The sequence below is a fragment of the Pelmatolapia mariae genome, linkage group LG17 (genome assembly GCF_036321145.2).
Source record: "Pelmatolapia mariae isolate MD_Pm_ZW linkage group LG17, Pm_UMD_F_2, whole genome shotgun sequence".
NCBI lineage: Eukaryota > Metazoa > Chordata > Actinopteri > Cichliformes > Cichlidae > Pelmatolapia > Pelmatolapia mariae.
The window spans coordinates 2,210,312-2,228,086 of NC_086242.1; the positions used below are offsets into that span (position 1 = coordinate 2,210,312).

At 44.3% G+C, this 17,775-nt stretch overlaps 2 protein-coding genes across 2 annotated transcripts in view; one reads left to right on the plus strand and one right to left on the minus strand.

The window, feature by feature from the left end:
• Positions 1 to 6,357: 6,357 nt before the first annotated feature.
• On the plus strand, positions 6,358 to 11,656 carry arpc5b (actin related protein 2/3 complex, subunit 5B). The gene is made up of 4 exons (XM_063500415.1): positions 6,358 to 6,668; positions 8,516 to 8,588; positions 8,916 to 9,092; positions 9,703 to 11,656. Exons 1-4 carry the CDS (start codon positions 6,529 to 6,531, stop codon positions 9,763 to 9,765), a joined length of 453 nt encoding a protein of 150 aa, XP_063356485.1. The 5' UTR covers positions 6,358 to 6,528; the 3' UTR covers positions 9,766 to 11,656.
• hmcn1 (hemicentin 1) overlaps positions 11,315 to 17,775 on the minus strand; it is a 90,915-nt gene continuing 84,454 nt past the window's right edge. Inside the window, exons 97-107 of the mRNA XM_063460559.1 lie at positions 17,477 to 17,714; positions 17,317 to 17,379; positions 17,056 to 17,175; positions 16,845 to 16,979; positions 16,644 to 16,757; positions 16,417 to 16,542; positions 15,578 to 15,706; positions 14,142 to 14,510; positions 13,875 to 13,994; positions 13,603 to 13,729; positions 11,315 to 13,351 (exon numbers count right to left, since the gene is read on the minus strand). Coding sequence (XP_063316629.1) covers positions 12,985 to 13,351; positions 13,603 to 13,729; positions 13,875 to 13,994; positions 14,142 to 14,510; positions 15,578 to 15,706; positions 16,417 to 16,542; positions 16,644 to 16,757; positions 16,845 to 16,979; positions 17,056 to 17,175; positions 17,317 to 17,379; positions 17,477 to 17,714 — 1,908 coding nt within the window. The 3' untranslated portion in view covers positions 11,315 to 12,984. The remainder of the gene's footprint in view (positions 13,352 to 13,602; positions 13,730 to 13,874; positions 13,995 to 14,141; positions 14,511 to 15,577; positions 15,707 to 16,416; positions 16,543 to 16,643; positions 16,758 to 16,844; positions 16,980 to 17,055; positions 17,176 to 17,316; positions 17,380 to 17,476; positions 17,715 to 17,775) is intronic.

A 17,775-nucleotide genomic window follows, 5' to 3' on the forward strand; every position in this document is an offset into this window, starting at 1 on the left:
TCACCCCCAAAGCATCGATATATTACGCTTCCGGGTACCCAACACGTCCCTAGATTACGAGATTGAAAAAATGAGGAAACATGAGAACTGTTTGGAATGAATCTACACATGTACATTCATTTTACTTAAATCGCTTGGAAAACACTATCTAACGTCATTAAAGTGCTGGTTAAGGTTAGGGATAAGGTGAGGGTTAGGGCTGGAATACATGGCTGGAATCTGTGTTACCGCGGGAGCATCATTCTACTGGATTTCATCCATAACCCGGCGCGTAGCATAAGAACGGGGACGGTCACCTTTTGTGTTCCTCAGGAACGCCTCAGGACTTGACAAATCATCATTATATTACGCCTCGGGAATGAGAATGGGCTGCGTTCCTCTGAAAGTGGTCATATACAAAGAGTGTAATGAAAATGTGTAGCTATTATACCACCATATCGATTTCAAGGAATTTACAAAATTTTGCCCTCGGGTATGTAAATACCTGAAAAATCAGCTTGTATTGACTGGCATCACAAGAAACCCCAAATCCTAATGAAACAGACCATTTTCAGCAGTATAGAGCATTTTAACTGTGATGCACATGTTAAACAGTTCAACTTAGAAACCAAAAGGAATGCATTTGTATTATTTTCCATATAAAGATCAGTAACTGGAGGGTGTGCTTCAAGTATTGGGGGATTGCACCATGCCAGTGGATTGTCCATCCACTAGCCAGACTTTGAATGTAGGACCAACATTGTGGTTTTTGTCCCAGTCGTGGAACAGTGGACCTGCTCTTTGTCCTCTAAAGGATATTTGATTGTGTATGTGGGTTCGCCCATCCAGTCTGTTCTTCAACCTCATGATCGATGCAATTATGCGCAAGACCTTCAACGGCCGCTGCCGTGGAATCGAGTTCGCCGATGACCAATCTTCAACTGACTTGATGTTCACGCATAACAAGGCTACAGACATCCTATGCGACGTTGCCCAATATGCTCAACCATATGGCCTCAAGATCAGTGCTGAGAAGACAGAAGTCCTTACTACTGGTGGATCACCAGCCACCGTGTAGCTTGAAGGCATGTAAATCTAACAATTCAAATACCTTGGCTCTCTGGTGCAGGAAAAGAAAGTGGATTCAACAGCAGAAATAGACTCAAGTTTGAGTCTGCGTGTGCCTGTTCGTCTGTGTCTATATGTCAGGTTGGGTCTTAGACTCCACCTCTCTGGGAACATCTCAGGCTCTCCAAAGTACGGAGGCCTATCTCCCCTCACCACACTCCCTGCCGGTGGCTGATGCCCTCAGACGTTGGTGTGCTGGTGGTTCTTGTCGACTGGGGCTGGGCACTCATGTATGTACCGACTCACTCCTGGTGGCCGATTGGCGGGGCCTGGCGCCTGTGGCCCGGCTGGGCCCCTTCCGGGGGGTGGGGTGTCCTCAGGCCTCTGGCCTCTGGGCCTGAAGCTCGGTCCTCTCTGGCGCAGCTGGCTGCCGGCAGAGCCCGCGGGCACGCCACTGCAACCCCCTCTGGCCTCTGCTCTGTGGCTGCTGGGTGACCTCTCGTTTGGGGCTCTACTCAGCTCTTCCCAGGAGGGTGGCACGGTTCCCCCCCCCCTTTGGTGGTCCTCCTTGGGTCCTCGTACTCTGGGGCCTCTAGATGTCTGGGGCCTGGATCTCCTCCATACCTGCTTCATGCCCTGGGGGACGGGGCTATGGCTCCCCACACTCCCTAGCAGATCGTTACATGCAGAAACCTTTGGAATACAAGCATGCTTATCCACACAGGTGTACACACGGGTGTTCACAGACACAAACTACACCTTTCTTGGCTGCTACCTCAAAGCACATTGTGCGCTGTCTATCTTGCGTGCTGCACAATAACATTTAATATTTAGTATCTACTGTTATCTACTGCTAGCTAGTTTATTGTGATGGTGCTGTATTTATTATGTTGCTGTTTTTTGTTTGTTTGTTTTCTCTTCTGTTTTTTTTTCTCCATACAGGTGATCCAGGCGTTTTGTTTGTTTTCTTTCTTTCTTCTCCCCTTTCTCACCATCTCTTCTCCCCTCTATTTTTCTTTCTCCCCCTTTTTCTTTCATTCTTTCTCCCTGTCCTATCCCCCAGCCATGTCTGTCCCGACTGTAACAACCGAAAATAAAATAAATACATAATTATAATAAAGGTCAATCAAATGGACCAATATGGCAAGGCCATGATGATCCACTTGGTAAAGTAAATCCGCTTGGCATCTCTCTTGGCCTTAAGACAACAATTCTGATGGCTAAAGATCCAAACGGGACAGTGGGAAAAAAAAAAAAAAAAAAGGAAATAGACTCAAGAATCTGTCAGTCGATGTCAGCATTCGCCTACCTCCATTGGTGCATCTGGAAGAAGACAAACGTCACCCTCATCATCAAAATCCGCCTGTACCACACACTAGTATTGCCCATTCTTCTCTATGGATCTGAGTCCCAGGTCATCCTCAAACATGACCTCAACAAGCTTGAGGTCTTCCAAATGCACTGTTTGCATCAGATTCTCCCAGTGTCCCTTTGTGACCATCTCAGCAACAGCGCGATACGTAGTCAGTGTAATCAGCAGGCCTTGATGGAAGAGCTTATCCAGAAGCGACGACTGCAATGGTTTGCATGGTTTGAAGCGATTTCCTAGTAGAACCGCTGCAATTGGCATGAGCAGTTACTGATGTCAAATGCTGATTGGGATGCATCCTGAGAGGTTATATCTCTCAGCTGGCTTGGGAACAACTTGGTTTCTCCTTCAGACAAGCTGCAAGAGGTTTCTGGGGTGAGGGAAGTCTGGTCTCCTCTGCTCAGACTGCTGCCCCACAACCCGAACTCGCATAAGTGACAGAAAACAAATGGATGGATAAAGATCAGTTAGTGCTCACACACCCTTTGAAAAACAGTCATAAACTGACTTTTGTGACTCTGGAGCCAGCGTTCTAACTTCTGAGAACAGATAATACAATCTGTGTTATTTCTCCAAGCCCAAATCAGATAGGATTGTCTTGATTTGGGCTTGGAGATTACTCACCTGAATTTTAAAAAAAAGTACAAAAAAGGCACGTGAATTTTAAAAAACCGTAGATGCTTACGTAGTCTCTTACATCACAGAAAACAATGTCACTCTTTTTAAATCCATCTTTTGTAATACTTTATCTGTAAGAACCATTTTTGACTCATTTGTAAGTACTGTAGTTTATAAAATGCACAACTGAGCATGAACTACATCATCTACAAAATAGTCCAATGACATCTCTACATCTCTGCTTTGTTTATAGTTACCTACCAGTATGTGAGATTAATCATTTCAGTGGAGGTAAATAGACCGGCGGCCAGTCCCAGACTTCCTTGATCGCTCACGACTTCCTTTTACTAAAGAAATCGTCTATGTGAAAGAATTACCTAATGCAATGGGAATATTTGGTTCCAGGAAGAGGGGAATACACACAGATGCAGCGATTTCCTTTAAATCTCAGTTTTTCAGTCAGAGAGGACTGTTTTGATTTGAAAATTTGATTTGAGGACCCGTACCAAATATCGAATGATGTTAACCAATAAATGTCAAAGTAGTGATGTTACAAAACATGACAAAACAATTCCCTTTGACCTACATGATAAAGAAAACCACACAGAGCCTCTAAAACTTGGAGACCTGCTCCAACAAAGCCCCCGCTAAATTATTACATTCCCCAATTAAATCATCATCCAAGAGCAATATTCCCCTTGTGTGAGAGTACTAATTAAGTGCTTAGGATAGTTTGCTATTCTGTTAGTCCTTTTCTCTGGCACGGAAGCACCTGGCCAGATTCCCAACAGATTTGCCCAGATTCTAAAAGCTCTGTATTGGCATCTTTTCAGAGAACGTTTCAAGTTTCACCTCGTCCTTAGAGCCAGCACAGCACAAAAGGGACTCCATGTGGAACTTTTTCACAGGCTTGTTAATTGGCAGATAAACAGAAATGCCCTCTATGAGGCCGTATCCTCACCCTCGTCTCTGTCAGTGCGCCCCAGGGCAGCTGTGGCTATAATGTAGCTTGCCATCACCAGTGTGTGAATGTGTGGATGACTGAATGTAGTGTAAAGCGCTTTGGGGTCCTTAGGGACTAAGTAAAGTGCTATACAAGTACAGGCCATTTTACCCTCTGTGTGCTGAGTCATTCACATAGCAACATAGCATGGACAGGTTGGGGCACTGCAGAAAGCCTGCAATGAGGCCACTTGTGACCAATGCATGCCAGATTGTGTGTATGTGTGCAGCAATAAGAGGGAGTGGAAGAATGTGTGAGTGAAGAGCCTCTCAGAGGGAGGATTCAATGTTTTGCAACTGTTTGATCTTTTCCCTTTTTTGGTGCAGTCATCACCGTTTTCTAATGCTCCTACTGTGTAGGTTGGCATGTAAGGAAAAAGGCAGTGATATACTTTATCTTTTTTTTTTTTTTTTTTTTTACTCTTGGGGCAGTCTAGACAGGCCAGATAAGAAAATAAAAAGATCCCACTTCTAAAGGGAAAAAAGGCATTGATGAAACATAGGTGTGTCCTAGTTACTTGCTTTCCCAGAAAAGATCTGTGTGTTATGAACTACGTTCTTTTGGTTCGCAGTGAAAATGCCTGCCAATTATCCCTGGAAACATCATAGGACGATAAGCCAAAATTTAATATGAGCTCATGTGGTTTTCAAAAGGCAACAAAGCCACACTCCCCCACCCCCAAGGTGTCATGCAGTTTGAAAAATAGATACTTCAGTTTGGGTTTATTTCTAACTGTTTCTGTGATGCAAACAGAGACGAGTGTGGGTGTTAGTAACATGGACAATTTGGTCTTATTTCCTATACTGAAAAAAATGCACATTCATATGACGTATGAAAGCCCCCCTGGATCGCAAACCCGATTACAAATCCATTCAGACTCCATTCTTCTGACTCATCGCACACAGTGCTGGGCTCACCAGACTCCCACATTTCCCCATTGTAGCAGAATATTCTGGATTCTATCAAACCTGTGCAATCATAGAGGTGAATGAAACAGGTATCTGAAATCTGCGGCAATCCAGAATTTTCATGTATTGATTCACTGATTCAAATGTATCACATTGGCATAAACCCCTTCAGATGTAACATTGTGTTTTTAAGAAGGTTTTTAGTTCATTTATGCGTATCTTCAAAACATTATATTCACGCTTGATGCTGTTAATGCTCTTTTTTTCTTAAATGGAACACATAAATAGCAATACTGTGATTATGATTACCTGCAGCTGTAGCCCATTTGCTTAAGGGTTTGATATGTTGTGTATCCAGACAAACTTTATTTGCCTTCCTGTCAACTCAAAGCACTCTGACCAGTCTCCTCTGACCTGTGATGAAACGTAGGTCAGATAATTGCTGTTCACTGGATTTTTTTCTGTTTTTCTGACCATGTAAATCTTACAGATGGTTGTGCAGAAAAATCCCTGTAGATCAGCAGTTTTGGTTTTTTTTAATACAGCCTTTCTGGCACCAACAACCATGCTACATTCAGAGTCACTTAAATTACCATTCTGATGCTCAGTTCAAACTTCAGGTACATGCCAGCTGCCTTCACGCCCAAATGCCCTGAGTTGCTGCCATGAGACTGACTGATTAGATATTTGTGATAACAAACCATTGAACAGGTGTACCTAAAAAGTGGCTTTTTAGGTACACCTGTTTTTATTCACTTTGTTTTGCTTACATGTTACTTTTTTGAACGTTCAACTTCTTTCTTTCTTTCTTCATCATCATTTTTTTCAGATATGAGATAAGATTAAAAAAGAGAGAGAATAATAAAAATAAACAAAATAAAATCAGGGCTGTAAACACTGGTAAACTGTGGAGAAGTTTATAGGGGAGACTGGGGACAGCTGCAACGAGGGACGGTTACAACTGTCCCCGGGGTTGTGTCAACTACAATTCTTTTATTCAAAAAAAGAGAATACCTGATATCAGATGTATTTCTCTTTGGCTGTCAGACAAATGTGTTTCATCTATCAAAATTAGTTTGGTTTAGTCCAAACTGTCTGGGAATAACCTACAAGTCCAAACGTAGAATTGTAATGATAATAGTGATGACTTTGCAGCTTACTGACTTAGAAATGATGAATATTCCACTGCTCAAAATAAAATAAATAATAAAATTAGCTACAGAATTTCATTTTATTTTGCAGTGTCATAGTACACTGTGACAAAAAGTGATGCAAATTAATTAAATAGTAAAGTTGAAAATCTTAACATAGGCTGCTTAGCTATGTTGACCGCGGTACTATTTCTTTGGTTTGAGCTCCCTCTGGCGGCCAGAACACAAACTGCAGCCACGGGCCGGCATTGAGTCAGCGGAAGTCAAAGTAACGGCGAGGGAGGAAAGAAGGTGGAAGCCAGGAAGCCGCCTGTCTGCCAGTGACAGCCCACATCAGAAAAAAGCACTGCAGAAATAATTTTTTAAAAAAGGATTTGAGCGCGAACGCTTCTGCTTTTCGGTTTAATATAAATCACCCGAATCGCCGCAGACATGTCGAAGAATACCGTGTCCGCCCGCTTCAGGCGAGTGGACGTGGACGAATACGACGAGAACAAATTTGTGGACGAGGAGGACGGAGGAGAAAATCAGCTGGGTCCTGACGAGGCAGAGGTGGACTCGCTCATCAGACAATATCCTTTACGAGATTAGCTAGCCCGCTTGTTAGCCTACACGGCGTGCTGAATGAAAGTGCCGTGCAGTGTGCCCGTAAGGCTCAGATTTATCCGCACACTTCAATTAGCTTTCGGGGATGCTAGCTGCATGGATGGGCGTTTAGCTAGCAGGCCAGTCACTGCCCCGACTTGCCTGACAGTCACATTCCAGGGATTGCGCTCCAAGATTGAACATGCGGGTGCATCACTTTTACTGAGGTCACCCTCCTGCCGAGGTCTGCTTTCTCCCTGATGCTGCAAGTACATTTTAGGGTGTGGTGAACCCGGCATCTCGCAGAGGGTCATAACAGCTTTGGCTCGAAGGCGCTCCACTTCCCCATTGAGCAACTCCTCACAGCGCGTGTTACAACAGAGAAAACTCAAAACATCAAAGCAAAACCCAATCAAGCAATCTTGAGCAATCGCTGTATAACAGAGGTTTGCCGGTACGGTAGCTCTTTATTTAGGGAGGGTAGGTAGGGATCAATATCCACATTCAAGTAAATGACTGGAACCTAAACAGCTTCACTGTGTAAGCACTCAGGCTTCATTCACTTATTCGTACAAGTGCTGTTTTCCCCTGTGCCTGAGCAGTTTTTACTACCATGGACTGCAATTGACTATGTGCACAAGAAAATGCTAACTTCCTGGTTTGAGACCGGATGTGGGGTTGTACATTTCCGGTAGCTTTACTTTGCGGTCAATCGCTACTGCGGAGATATGCTCCAAAATCATGTCCAAAACTCGAAAACGGAAAGATCGCGTTAAGTTACAAAGAGCAGAAGGTGGGAACACTCACCACTGTTGTGTCATAAAAAATCTAATGATCAATTTTGACGTTTAAAGAGTTTAGATCGATCAGCTGTTTACATCACTCAACACAAGCAGAACTGCATTACTGCAGCAGAAGACACATCGGCCACATTCAGAAGCACATCTCTGTATAGTGACTGGTCTTATGATTTAAACAGGCAAATGTTCAGCATTCAAACTACAGGTGAAGAATAGTCAAACCAGATGTTTCCCCGTTATGTCGATGTCAGCTAGTCAAGTACACACCTACACAGCATGTTAACAAACCGTGAAAAAAAGCCACACAAAAAATGAATGATTGCTGGTAAGGGTTTCTATACATTAGTATTTACGAAGGGTATGTTGTGACTTACCTTCAGAATTACAGTGGTCCCTCGCTATAACGCGGTTCACCTTTCACGGCGCTGGGGAAAAATATCGACAAGTCGATGAACATCATTTACAGATATATTGGATAAATGCCCAAGACATCTATAGAAATTTAAATCGCCGCTTGATTTATTCATTTGCTTAACTTGTTTTGGACCGTAAACAGGGCGCGAATAGGACACCGGAAACAAAGCTCCCCACAGGAGTTTCCGCACCGGAAGTAGCATATGCTAACGTGCACATAGTCAATAAGGTCCAGCGTCTTTATGAAGCATACTTACGGCTGATTAGTGTAGAAAACCACTAATCAGCAGCCTAAGCAATACTGCAAACATAATTATTTGGGGGGAAATGGAGCTGTGGAAGGTGTTTAATACATTTATGATGATTTACAGGAGCTGCGGGGCTATCCATTTACTGGCAGGAGGACACGCATGAATGCATTTGTATTATTTAGGCAGTGAACTGATCATAAAGCTGATTTAACTGAAAGACTTTGTGCTTTTAAAATTGGACTGCACTGATTGTGCAGCTTGTTGTTCTTTATGAGAGAACAAGGCTAAGGCTAGTTTATAATTTTCTTTACATCCGTTGTGATGGAGGGGTGAGTCTTTGCTGTGCTGCTTCCTTAACCTTTCCTGCACAGGAAATCTCATGGAGGCTTTACACGCAGTACTGAAGAACCCACCAATCAACACAAAGAACCAGAACGTCAAGGTGAGCTCGGTTTTCCTCGTCAGTAAAGCTTCAAGCGCCAGCACATTTTAATGCATCACTTTGAGAAACTTTAGATTCTTGATTTGTAGTATAGCTGTAATATTTGGTTCTTCTTAAGCTCTCCAAACTTAAACAATACAGCAGAAAGTAGCAGATCTTCAGCACCTTATAGCTGAGGTCCTTTCAGGGTGTGTGCAGCTCAAGGTCCAGGTCTCGCCTGGTATTCTGGCTGATGTGGCAGTGGTCGATGATTTTACAGCCAGGTATACGAACTAACTGGAATGTGTAGCGACTCTGGCCTTCAGCCGTCTGCTCTCTCCTGGCCAGGACCGTGCGGAGGGTCTGGTGCTGAAGGTGCTCAGCTCCTTCAAGAGCGGTGACATCGAGAAAGGCGTGCAGTCTCTCGACAAAAACGGCGTGGACCTGCTGATGAAATACATCTACAAAGGCTTCGAGAGGCCGTCAGAAAACAGCAGCGCGGTCCTGCTGCAGTGGCACGAAAAGGTAAATATTCCCACCTCACTGTGGGATCCCCAGCGTCTTCTTGAGCCAAAACAATAGACGAGTTCAACTTTTCCCGCACTGATACTCGTTCCACTTTGGAAACACCCAAAGGGTCTGATAACTGTGTTTCTCAGCTCCTAAATCAAACTTCCACCACCACCTTTTTCAATGTTAAATATTATTGTGCTAAACCAGCGTATGAAAATCAGTTGTAGGCCTTGTGCTTTAAACTTCATGTTCTTAATCTTCTTAGGTTAAAAACATACAGATCGGGTCATTATTCTGTCTGATACAGCAGATTAGTGTTGACTCCTATTGACTTTAGTCTGTGCACATAAATTAGCTAGGGGTTAATAAATGGCCCAAGCCATCCAAGTCATTTTCACACATGCGCTACAGCCTGAATGTAGTGGCAATAATAATTTTGTTTATATAGCACGTTTTGTTACATTGAAACTCAATGTTCAGAAGACAAACCTGTAGAGGTTTACAATGCAGTGACAATGCAGTACAATCAAACAAATCAACAGTACTTGTTAAGTGTAAGAAAACGATTTTAGTTGGTTTATTATTATCATCAAAAACAGTTTTTCTCTTTCTGTGTTCTCAGGCCCTGGCAGCTGGAGGAGTGGGAAGCATCGTCAGGGTTCTGACGGCGAGGAAGACGGTGTAGAAGACGAGCAGCTCACTCCACATCCCTGACAGAGAGAGGGGGCGGTACTCTGTATTGCTCTGTTTATGTAACAGATGGCATAGGGACTAACAGGAAAACCAGATTTTTAACCCATGAGATGTTTTCAAGCCAAGACTTTATTTCCTTTTTTTTTTTTTTTAAAGTACAGTCTGGCTCGTATTAAGTTAAAAATGGGTTTTCCTGTGGAGTCCCGTGCATGGTCATAGCTTAAATCGTACTCCTCACAGGGTGCTACAGATCATTTTGTACCCATGTGTCTGTGCTGATTCCCCGACCTGTTAACCTTTATGTCGACGTCATTCCTGTGCACTGTGCCCCCAGCGGTTCCCAACGGAAGGTTGGATGTCACCGCTGCGTGCACACGTTCATAGGAACAAACATGTTTTTCTATCCTCCGCCGAAGGTTTCAGGAATTTTATCTGTGAGGAAACTCTGAGTGTTTGGCTTCCATCATCAGAGACTTCCCGATGGAATAAAAGCCGGGCTCCACCCCTCTCGCTGTAACACTTGAGCAGCGAGAGCTGCTTGAAAAGCACAGTCACACACAGAGGGTGGTGGATTTGGACTGGAGGAGGGGCCGGGGGGGATTCATCCTTCTATCCCCTCGTGCTGCCCCAGTTAATGATTATATTACCCACGATGCATCTCTATCGCCACTCTTTATTAATCCCACTTTGCTTGTGACCCCTCTGCTACTGAACAGGGCATTAATGTGGCTCTGCTGGTACTGTTCATCGGAGCGGCTGTTCTCTGGAAAACACGCCACCCAGAGAACGTGCGCGCACGCGGTTTTGTTTTTTGTTTTGTTTTTTTAAAAAACTTTTTCAGTATTTAACAAAAACATTAATCTAGGATCAAACATTATCCTCTTTGTTTTCTTATTGTTTTGAGTGACGTTATTTTCGCCTCCACTCAGTTAAAAACACTGTTCGCAGGCCTGACACGCCGATCGGTAAGATGACGCGTTTTCTTTTTTTGTGAACTGACGGGGAATTAATAGTTTAAAAATAGGTGATGTATTTTCAGCATTCACTCGAGCATTTCACACCTGTCATTTGTTTTTTTCCAAGGTTTCAGGAATTTTGTCTGTGAGGAAACTGAGTGTTTGGTTTCCATCATCAGACTTCCTGATGGAATAAAAGCCGGGCTCCGCCCCTCTCGTTGTTGTTTTTTTTTCTATTTATCCTGAGTTTAACCTGAGAGTTTGTCTTATAATAAGAAAACACATTTGTTACCACACAGACTGACTTTTCCAACACATTTTACATAATTTTCATCCGCCTTATTGGGTAGATGACATGTTGCCAAATGTTTTATTTTCGCTTTCATGGAATAACGTTGCTTACATCTGGGATTTAGTTCAGAGCTCGTGTGTTTAGAGAGTAAGTGGTGGATTTTATTTTATTTTGAAACCATACAGTATATATGAGCATGAAAGAAACGCGTGTTGCGGTGAGCTTTGCTCCGAGTGCAGACGTGATGATAGTTCCAGCGTTCGGTTCCTTTCTGCTCGTTTTCAAACACGGAGTTAAAGTTACTCATAGATTTTTATTTATTTGTTCATTTTTTTTAAATATAAAACACAAGTCACTACAGTTGTGTTTTTTCTCATCACCGGTTGATATTTAGACATGGGTTGTCATGTTTGAATACTGTCATCAGTGATGATGGATCCTGACATCAGACACCTCTAATGCAGTAATGACTAGATTTACGAGCTTCATGTATTTCTAGTCGGCGATGCTCTTCTGGGTGAGAAGATGATGGAGCGCACCAAACTGATGTACAAACTGCCTTATTCAAATGTTCCTTTTTTATGTTTGTGCTTTTGGAAGAAAAAAAACAATAAATTAAAATGTGTGAATGCTGAGTCTTAGCTGTGTTGTGATTATTTTGGATTGTGTCACAACTAAGCGCCAAAAGTTCAATTTTTGAGTCAAAGATAAAGACAACGGTCCGTACAGGTACAGAAGTGAGCGCACAACATCTGAGACACACTTTGGAGTGATTGTACAACATGATAGATGATGCTTTACAGCAGAATATACACTTTATCACATTGTAACAGCCCAGTGTCAACAATTTAGCAACTGTATGATGATGTCATGTCAACCAAAACCTCTGTGGAAGATTTCCAGGGCACTTCTGAATCTGTGCCATGAAGAATTAAGACAGTTATGAAAGCAAAAGCAGGTCCAACCTATTATCAACAAGGTGTGGGTGTATAATCAACAACAGCATAGCTTCAGAATGATTTATGCTATTAAACATTTTTAAATGTAATAATTCGGATGCAATAATAATTACTTTTATTTGATATTGCACATGATTATCATTAATCTACTTTAACTGATAAGGATACGAAGAATCTAAAGACTTCACGGCAGACGGAGAATACTTATCTCTGAATGGCCTTCGAGTGTATCTGTGATCAGAAGCTTTGCATACGGTGCTCGGGTCCACATGTGACACGCTCTGTCAAGATCGGGGATGTTTTGTGCAGCAGTGCTGTGCACGCATATATAATTTGTAAAATCGGCGTTTATCTATTCATATTCGATTTTTATTACAAAACGGATGCGGTACGTACAAGTGTGGCATTACATTATGAGAAAAACATATGTACAAATCGTAAAAAAATACATCTTGGCACCAGCTGTTGGGTGGATCATTGCACTGGTGATGTGAGTTTCTGCCTGAGGTGTTCGTGCGCTAGTACCTGAGCACCAAACCCGAACAGTGACGCCTCCGCTTTGGCAACTGATGGCGCAAAAGTGGGACCCGTCTTCCATTTTTCATGTTCGAGCCCTTCCCAAAGAAGTTAATAATAGGTTGATGCAAATGAAAGAGAAGCTAGTATGTTGTACTCTCTGAACCGGCGGCGTTTCGGTTTGGAAGAGTCGAATCTAACGTGTCTTATAAATAAGTCTGAAGAGTCAGGAGATGACTGACTGAGAGGTTTGGGACGTTTCCGGGGATTAGAGCTGATAAATAGTTGGTAAGTTTCCTCATGTAAACATCCAGCGGCCTACTTCCTTACATCTTCGGGGCCGTATGCACCCGCTGGCCTCTCTCACACACTCGATAATCTTTTTCCAGTCTGTTTACTGATGCGGTCGCATCCACTAACTCTCACCATGCCACTTTTTGCGGCACTGCACTCAGAGGACGGAGCCATTCAGGTCATTTAAAGTGTTTTCAGTAGGGGTAGGCAGAGACAGCGATGTAGACGATGAAGGTCGTCTGGTACTCGATCCCTCCGTCTTCACTGTAGGACAGGGCTCGGACCTTCATGCGGTACGTGCGAGGCTCTCGTAGCGGCCGCGTGGTGAACAGCACTCCCTTTAGGTTCTCATCTCGCAGAGCAAACGGTAACGCGAAATCCTCGTCCACCACCAGGAAGGTGGTCCTGGGGTGCATCACTCCATCCTGTGTGTAGGCCACCAGCCTGATGAGGTCCTGGTTGGCTGCGATGCCAAAGGGAAGCGACAGCAGCTTGTACTCCAAGGCGTACGGGCTCAGTGCGCACTCCAGGTCATTTGGCTGGCAGTTTCTCAGACAGAACCTACAGAAAGAAAAAAAGTTAATTTTGGTTGAATATGGTGCTGCTGGGCCCAGGAGGCAGAAAACAAAGGTTTGGTGTAAAGGCGATGTGAGAAGCCCAAAGAAGAAGAAGGTTCTACACAGAAATCTGCTACAATTTGAAGAAAAAACAACCCGCCACCCGTACTTCTATCTGTAGGATATGATAAAACATGAGAATTTTGTCTCAAAGTTCAGAATGATCACGTTTTATGTATCTGTGTGCAGGTTTACCCTGTGACTGGGTCCCTCTGGTAGTTTGGGGGACAGGGGGTGTCAATACACTGGTAACTTCCTCTCGTGTTGAAGCACATTCGATTCACTCCACACTGGATGTTCTGTTCCAGGCACTCGTCTGTGTCTGCGGCAGACGAGATACAGCAAACAGCTCGTCACATACACGCTACAGTAAGCACAGGTCACACCTTGCTTGAGGGTAAATTGCATGAGTTCCAGTGAACAGGTGGATTGCTGGGTAGATAAAGCGAGCAGACCGAGGTTCTCACCTTGACAAGTCTTGCCATTGGTCATGAGGCGGTAACCAGCAGGACAGAGACACCTGTAGCTTCCTGGTGTGTTCGTGCACTCGTGCTGACAGGTGTCCCTCACTTCACACTCGTTGATGTCTTTTCGATGTCATGCACACACAAAAACAGCCACAGAAGGATACACAGAACATCAGTTTTCAAGACCCCACTGCAAATTCTCAGGCAGTAATGAAATGCTGAACTTTCCTCTCCCTCATCTCAACCCTGCCTCTTCTCCATAGTTACCTAAGCAACGGTGACCCCTGGGCTCAAACCCCTGCTGACAAGCGAGGACGCCCTGATGTGAGGAATGCACGTGCGTCTCCCTGCGGCTCCGACTCCTGTAGCGCCCCCTCACGGGGGCTGCGTAGGAGTGGTAGCTCTGGGAGGCCAAGTTGTGGTAGAGCATCAGGCTGGAGCCGCCGCCGGGGGCGGACTGAGACGTGCGGTAACTGTACGAGTAACTTTCGTAGCTGGGCAGCCGCTCAAGCCCAGCGCAGGACTTGCCGTCCCCCAGCAGGTGGCGCCCCAGAGGGCAGGCGCACTTGAAGCTGCCGGGAGTGTTGATGCACTGGTGGGCGCAAGGCTGCGGAAGCCGCTCACATTCATTTACATCTGCCCTCGGCACAGAGAAAGACCAGCACCAAGAAAAGGTGGAAGGACAAAGTGACAGAAAAGAAGGTTTGAAATGATGCAGAGGTAAAGAAAAAAGAACAGAGTGATGAGAGGAGCACAGGAGGAGGTGCAGGCCATGAAAACAGAGGATGAGGATGAGGGGAGAAAAGGGGATATGAAAGTTACCCCGCTGTATAACAATACATTTTCATGTCAGGGACACAGAAATGTATTGAAACTAATTCATACAGGTTTAATTTAAATGAGAGAATCGCTCCATCTCATAAATAACAAAATCATAATTTTCACATTTTATCTGAAGAAGTACATCAGATATGAATTATGTTAAAAAAAAAGTTCATTTAGACTATCTGAATAAAGCAGACATCAGTGCTGAGTGTTAATGTCCCAGCAGGATCAGGGTACATACGCCATCACAAAGCGACGCCAGGAAACAGCCAGACCCAAACATAAAGGTGCTGGAAACACTTTGATAGATCCCAACTGGAGGAAATTAAAAGAAGGAAGTGACAGACAGAGCTGTGAGGTGACGGTGCTGGTCTTTTTACAGTTGGTGCAAAAGAAGAAACCTTTTTTTTTTGTTTGATGTGTTCCTTTCCCTCCTTCCTGTTTCCCTAACAGCTGTCTAACACCGTAGCATCATCTTGAGCTGGTAAAGCCTCTGATATCATGCAGCACTGTTTCTTGGCAAAAAGCAAGATTTTTTGTTTGTTTGCGTTTAATAGAAAGAGTTAATCAGCAGTTCTCATTGAAGCATTTGGTCATGTGAGCAAGCAGTGGCGCGATATGATGACAGCAGCTTTTTTGGCTTTCTGCAGAAGTGAGTGAGTCAGCATCAGAAAGAAGAAAGTGCATTTCTTGAAGCAAGCAAGCTGATGGGAAACATAAGGAAAGAGCACTGCATTTTTATTTTACTGCTCTGGATATTTCATGCTTGGCTAAGTAGCCCAAAGTAATCAGAATGACACAGCAGCAATGAAAACATTGCCTGCAGGGGGTTTAGATGTTATACCGCACTGGATTCAATTCAAGGAAGAGACACGTACCGACGCAGGGCCGTCCTACTCCCTGGGATCTGTAACCACGGGGACAGGTACAGTGGTAGCTGCCTCTGGTGTTCTCGCAGATCTGGTTGTATCTGCACTGATGGGTACCGTCTCTGCACTCGTCAACGTCTGCAACAGGCCACAAGAGACTAACATGCATCATCTTATTAATCACAATATGCTAATCAAAAAAATGCAAGAAACACTTTTTAATTAGAGGCTGGCATCTAGTCGGTTAAACTTCTGAGCTATTGATGTGGTCAGTTACATAGAGGGGGTTAATCAGTTTCAGCAGCTTTGGTCTTAATGAAATTAACAAGAGCTGCAAACAGGAATGGTTTCACAGATGGAGGCCTCTGACTTTTCCCCCTCCTTATATTTCCTGACTGTTTTTCACTAATTTTGCGTTTGGCTAGGGTCAGTGTCACTGCTGTTAGCGTGACGTGATACCTGAACCCTGCAGAGGCTGCATTGGTTGTCCAGCTCCTCCAGGACGACACAGAAGATACCAGAAGATTTACAGTGTCTCCCAGCTCAGTTTCAAGAGCATGGAGGAGAATCCAGGAGACAAACAGTTACTCTGGGAGAGCAGGACAGGGCCGTAGAAGATCCTTAACCCATCAGTGGGACAGGAAACTGCTACTTTGTGTGGAATTTTTTCATTTCCAGGGTTGAATTCAGCCCTCTACGTTGATCCTTTCACTCCTAACACATTACCCAGTCTGTATCAGTACAGATATGCTGCATGATTATTTCCCCCCACTGAGAATAGATGTGTTTCTTTGCATTTTTTAAACAGCGTATTAGTAACTACTCTACAGTACTTCAGTAGCACTCACCCACACATGTTCCATTGCCACCCTTGGTCATCCCACTGGGGCAGAGGTCAATACAGACGTAACCACCGCGAGTGTTTTTACACTGCTGATCAGAGCGGCAAACCCTCTGCCTGCACTCGTTTATATCTGCGGTGAACAGAGGAAAAAGGGAAGTTTGTGGCTCCAGATTTAGTGATAAATTGTCTTATTTTATGTAGAACATTAATGGAGAGGAGCGCCTCTCTCACCTATGCAGCGCCTGTTCCTGAGATGAAATCCTGGCTCACAGGCACAGCGGTAACTACCGATGGTATTCAAACAACGTTGATTACACGGATTTGACTCCTGGCACTCATTCACATCTGAACAACAAAAACATGTCCTGCTATTTTTAGAAAGTCAAATCAATTAAAAAGGAAAGGAATGCCCAGTTATGTGTACAGTCAAACCTGTACAGCTGTAGCCGTCAGCTGTTCTCCTGAAGCCACGCCCACAGCGCGTGACGCATCTGTAAGAGCCGATGGTATTCTCGCAGTCTTCTGCGTCGTGGCACACATTCCCACCTAGCGAACACTCGTCGATGTCTAGGAGAGAGGAGAGAAGAGGCTTAACGGTGATTTGCTGCCGCGTTGGGTCAGTACGCGGCTGAGAGTTTTGTACCCTGACACGTCCTCCCGTCGGCTGAGATGGTGAGGCCTCGGGGACAGGAGCAGTAGTAGGTGCCCATTGTGTTGTGGCAGGCATGTGAACACGGATTCCCAACCTCACATTCATTCTCATCTGCAGCACAAAGATAAACACGAATACGAACAATCAGAAACGATCAGATGTTGTAATTATGAATCCATGAATATATCATTTTTTTAGGTGCAGTTTTTCGGGGTTTGGGGGTAAGTACAAGTGTATTGTGATTAGCATTACCTGCACAGTAAGGCCCGGCAGCCACCAAAGTGAAGCCACGAGGACACTGGTTACTGCGATCACCTGGAGTCACGTTAACGCAACTTTAAATTTCGCTTATGTTTGGTGAAAATGCAACAAAGTATTAGGCAATAGAAGTTGAAACATCTTTTGCGTTCACCTTTGGAGATACTAGCTTGTATGCTATACTCCAACACCTCCTCCAGTGGGTGGTAGTGTGCACTGATGGCTGCGGCCCTCAGCGTTTCCACCAGGTAGGGCATCTTCCCCTTGGACGGGTCATAGGAGACAGTGTGGTTCCAGGTGTAGGGCACACTTTCCTTGTCGATGCTGAACATGCGAGTGGACAGAGCGTAGAGCTGACCTGGTCCCGTCTGGATGTAGTCCTCTGTGTAGTCCTGGGAAAAAAACCCAAAACAGAACAGTGTGCATTTTAATTTTTCAGTTTAGTGTCTGTCA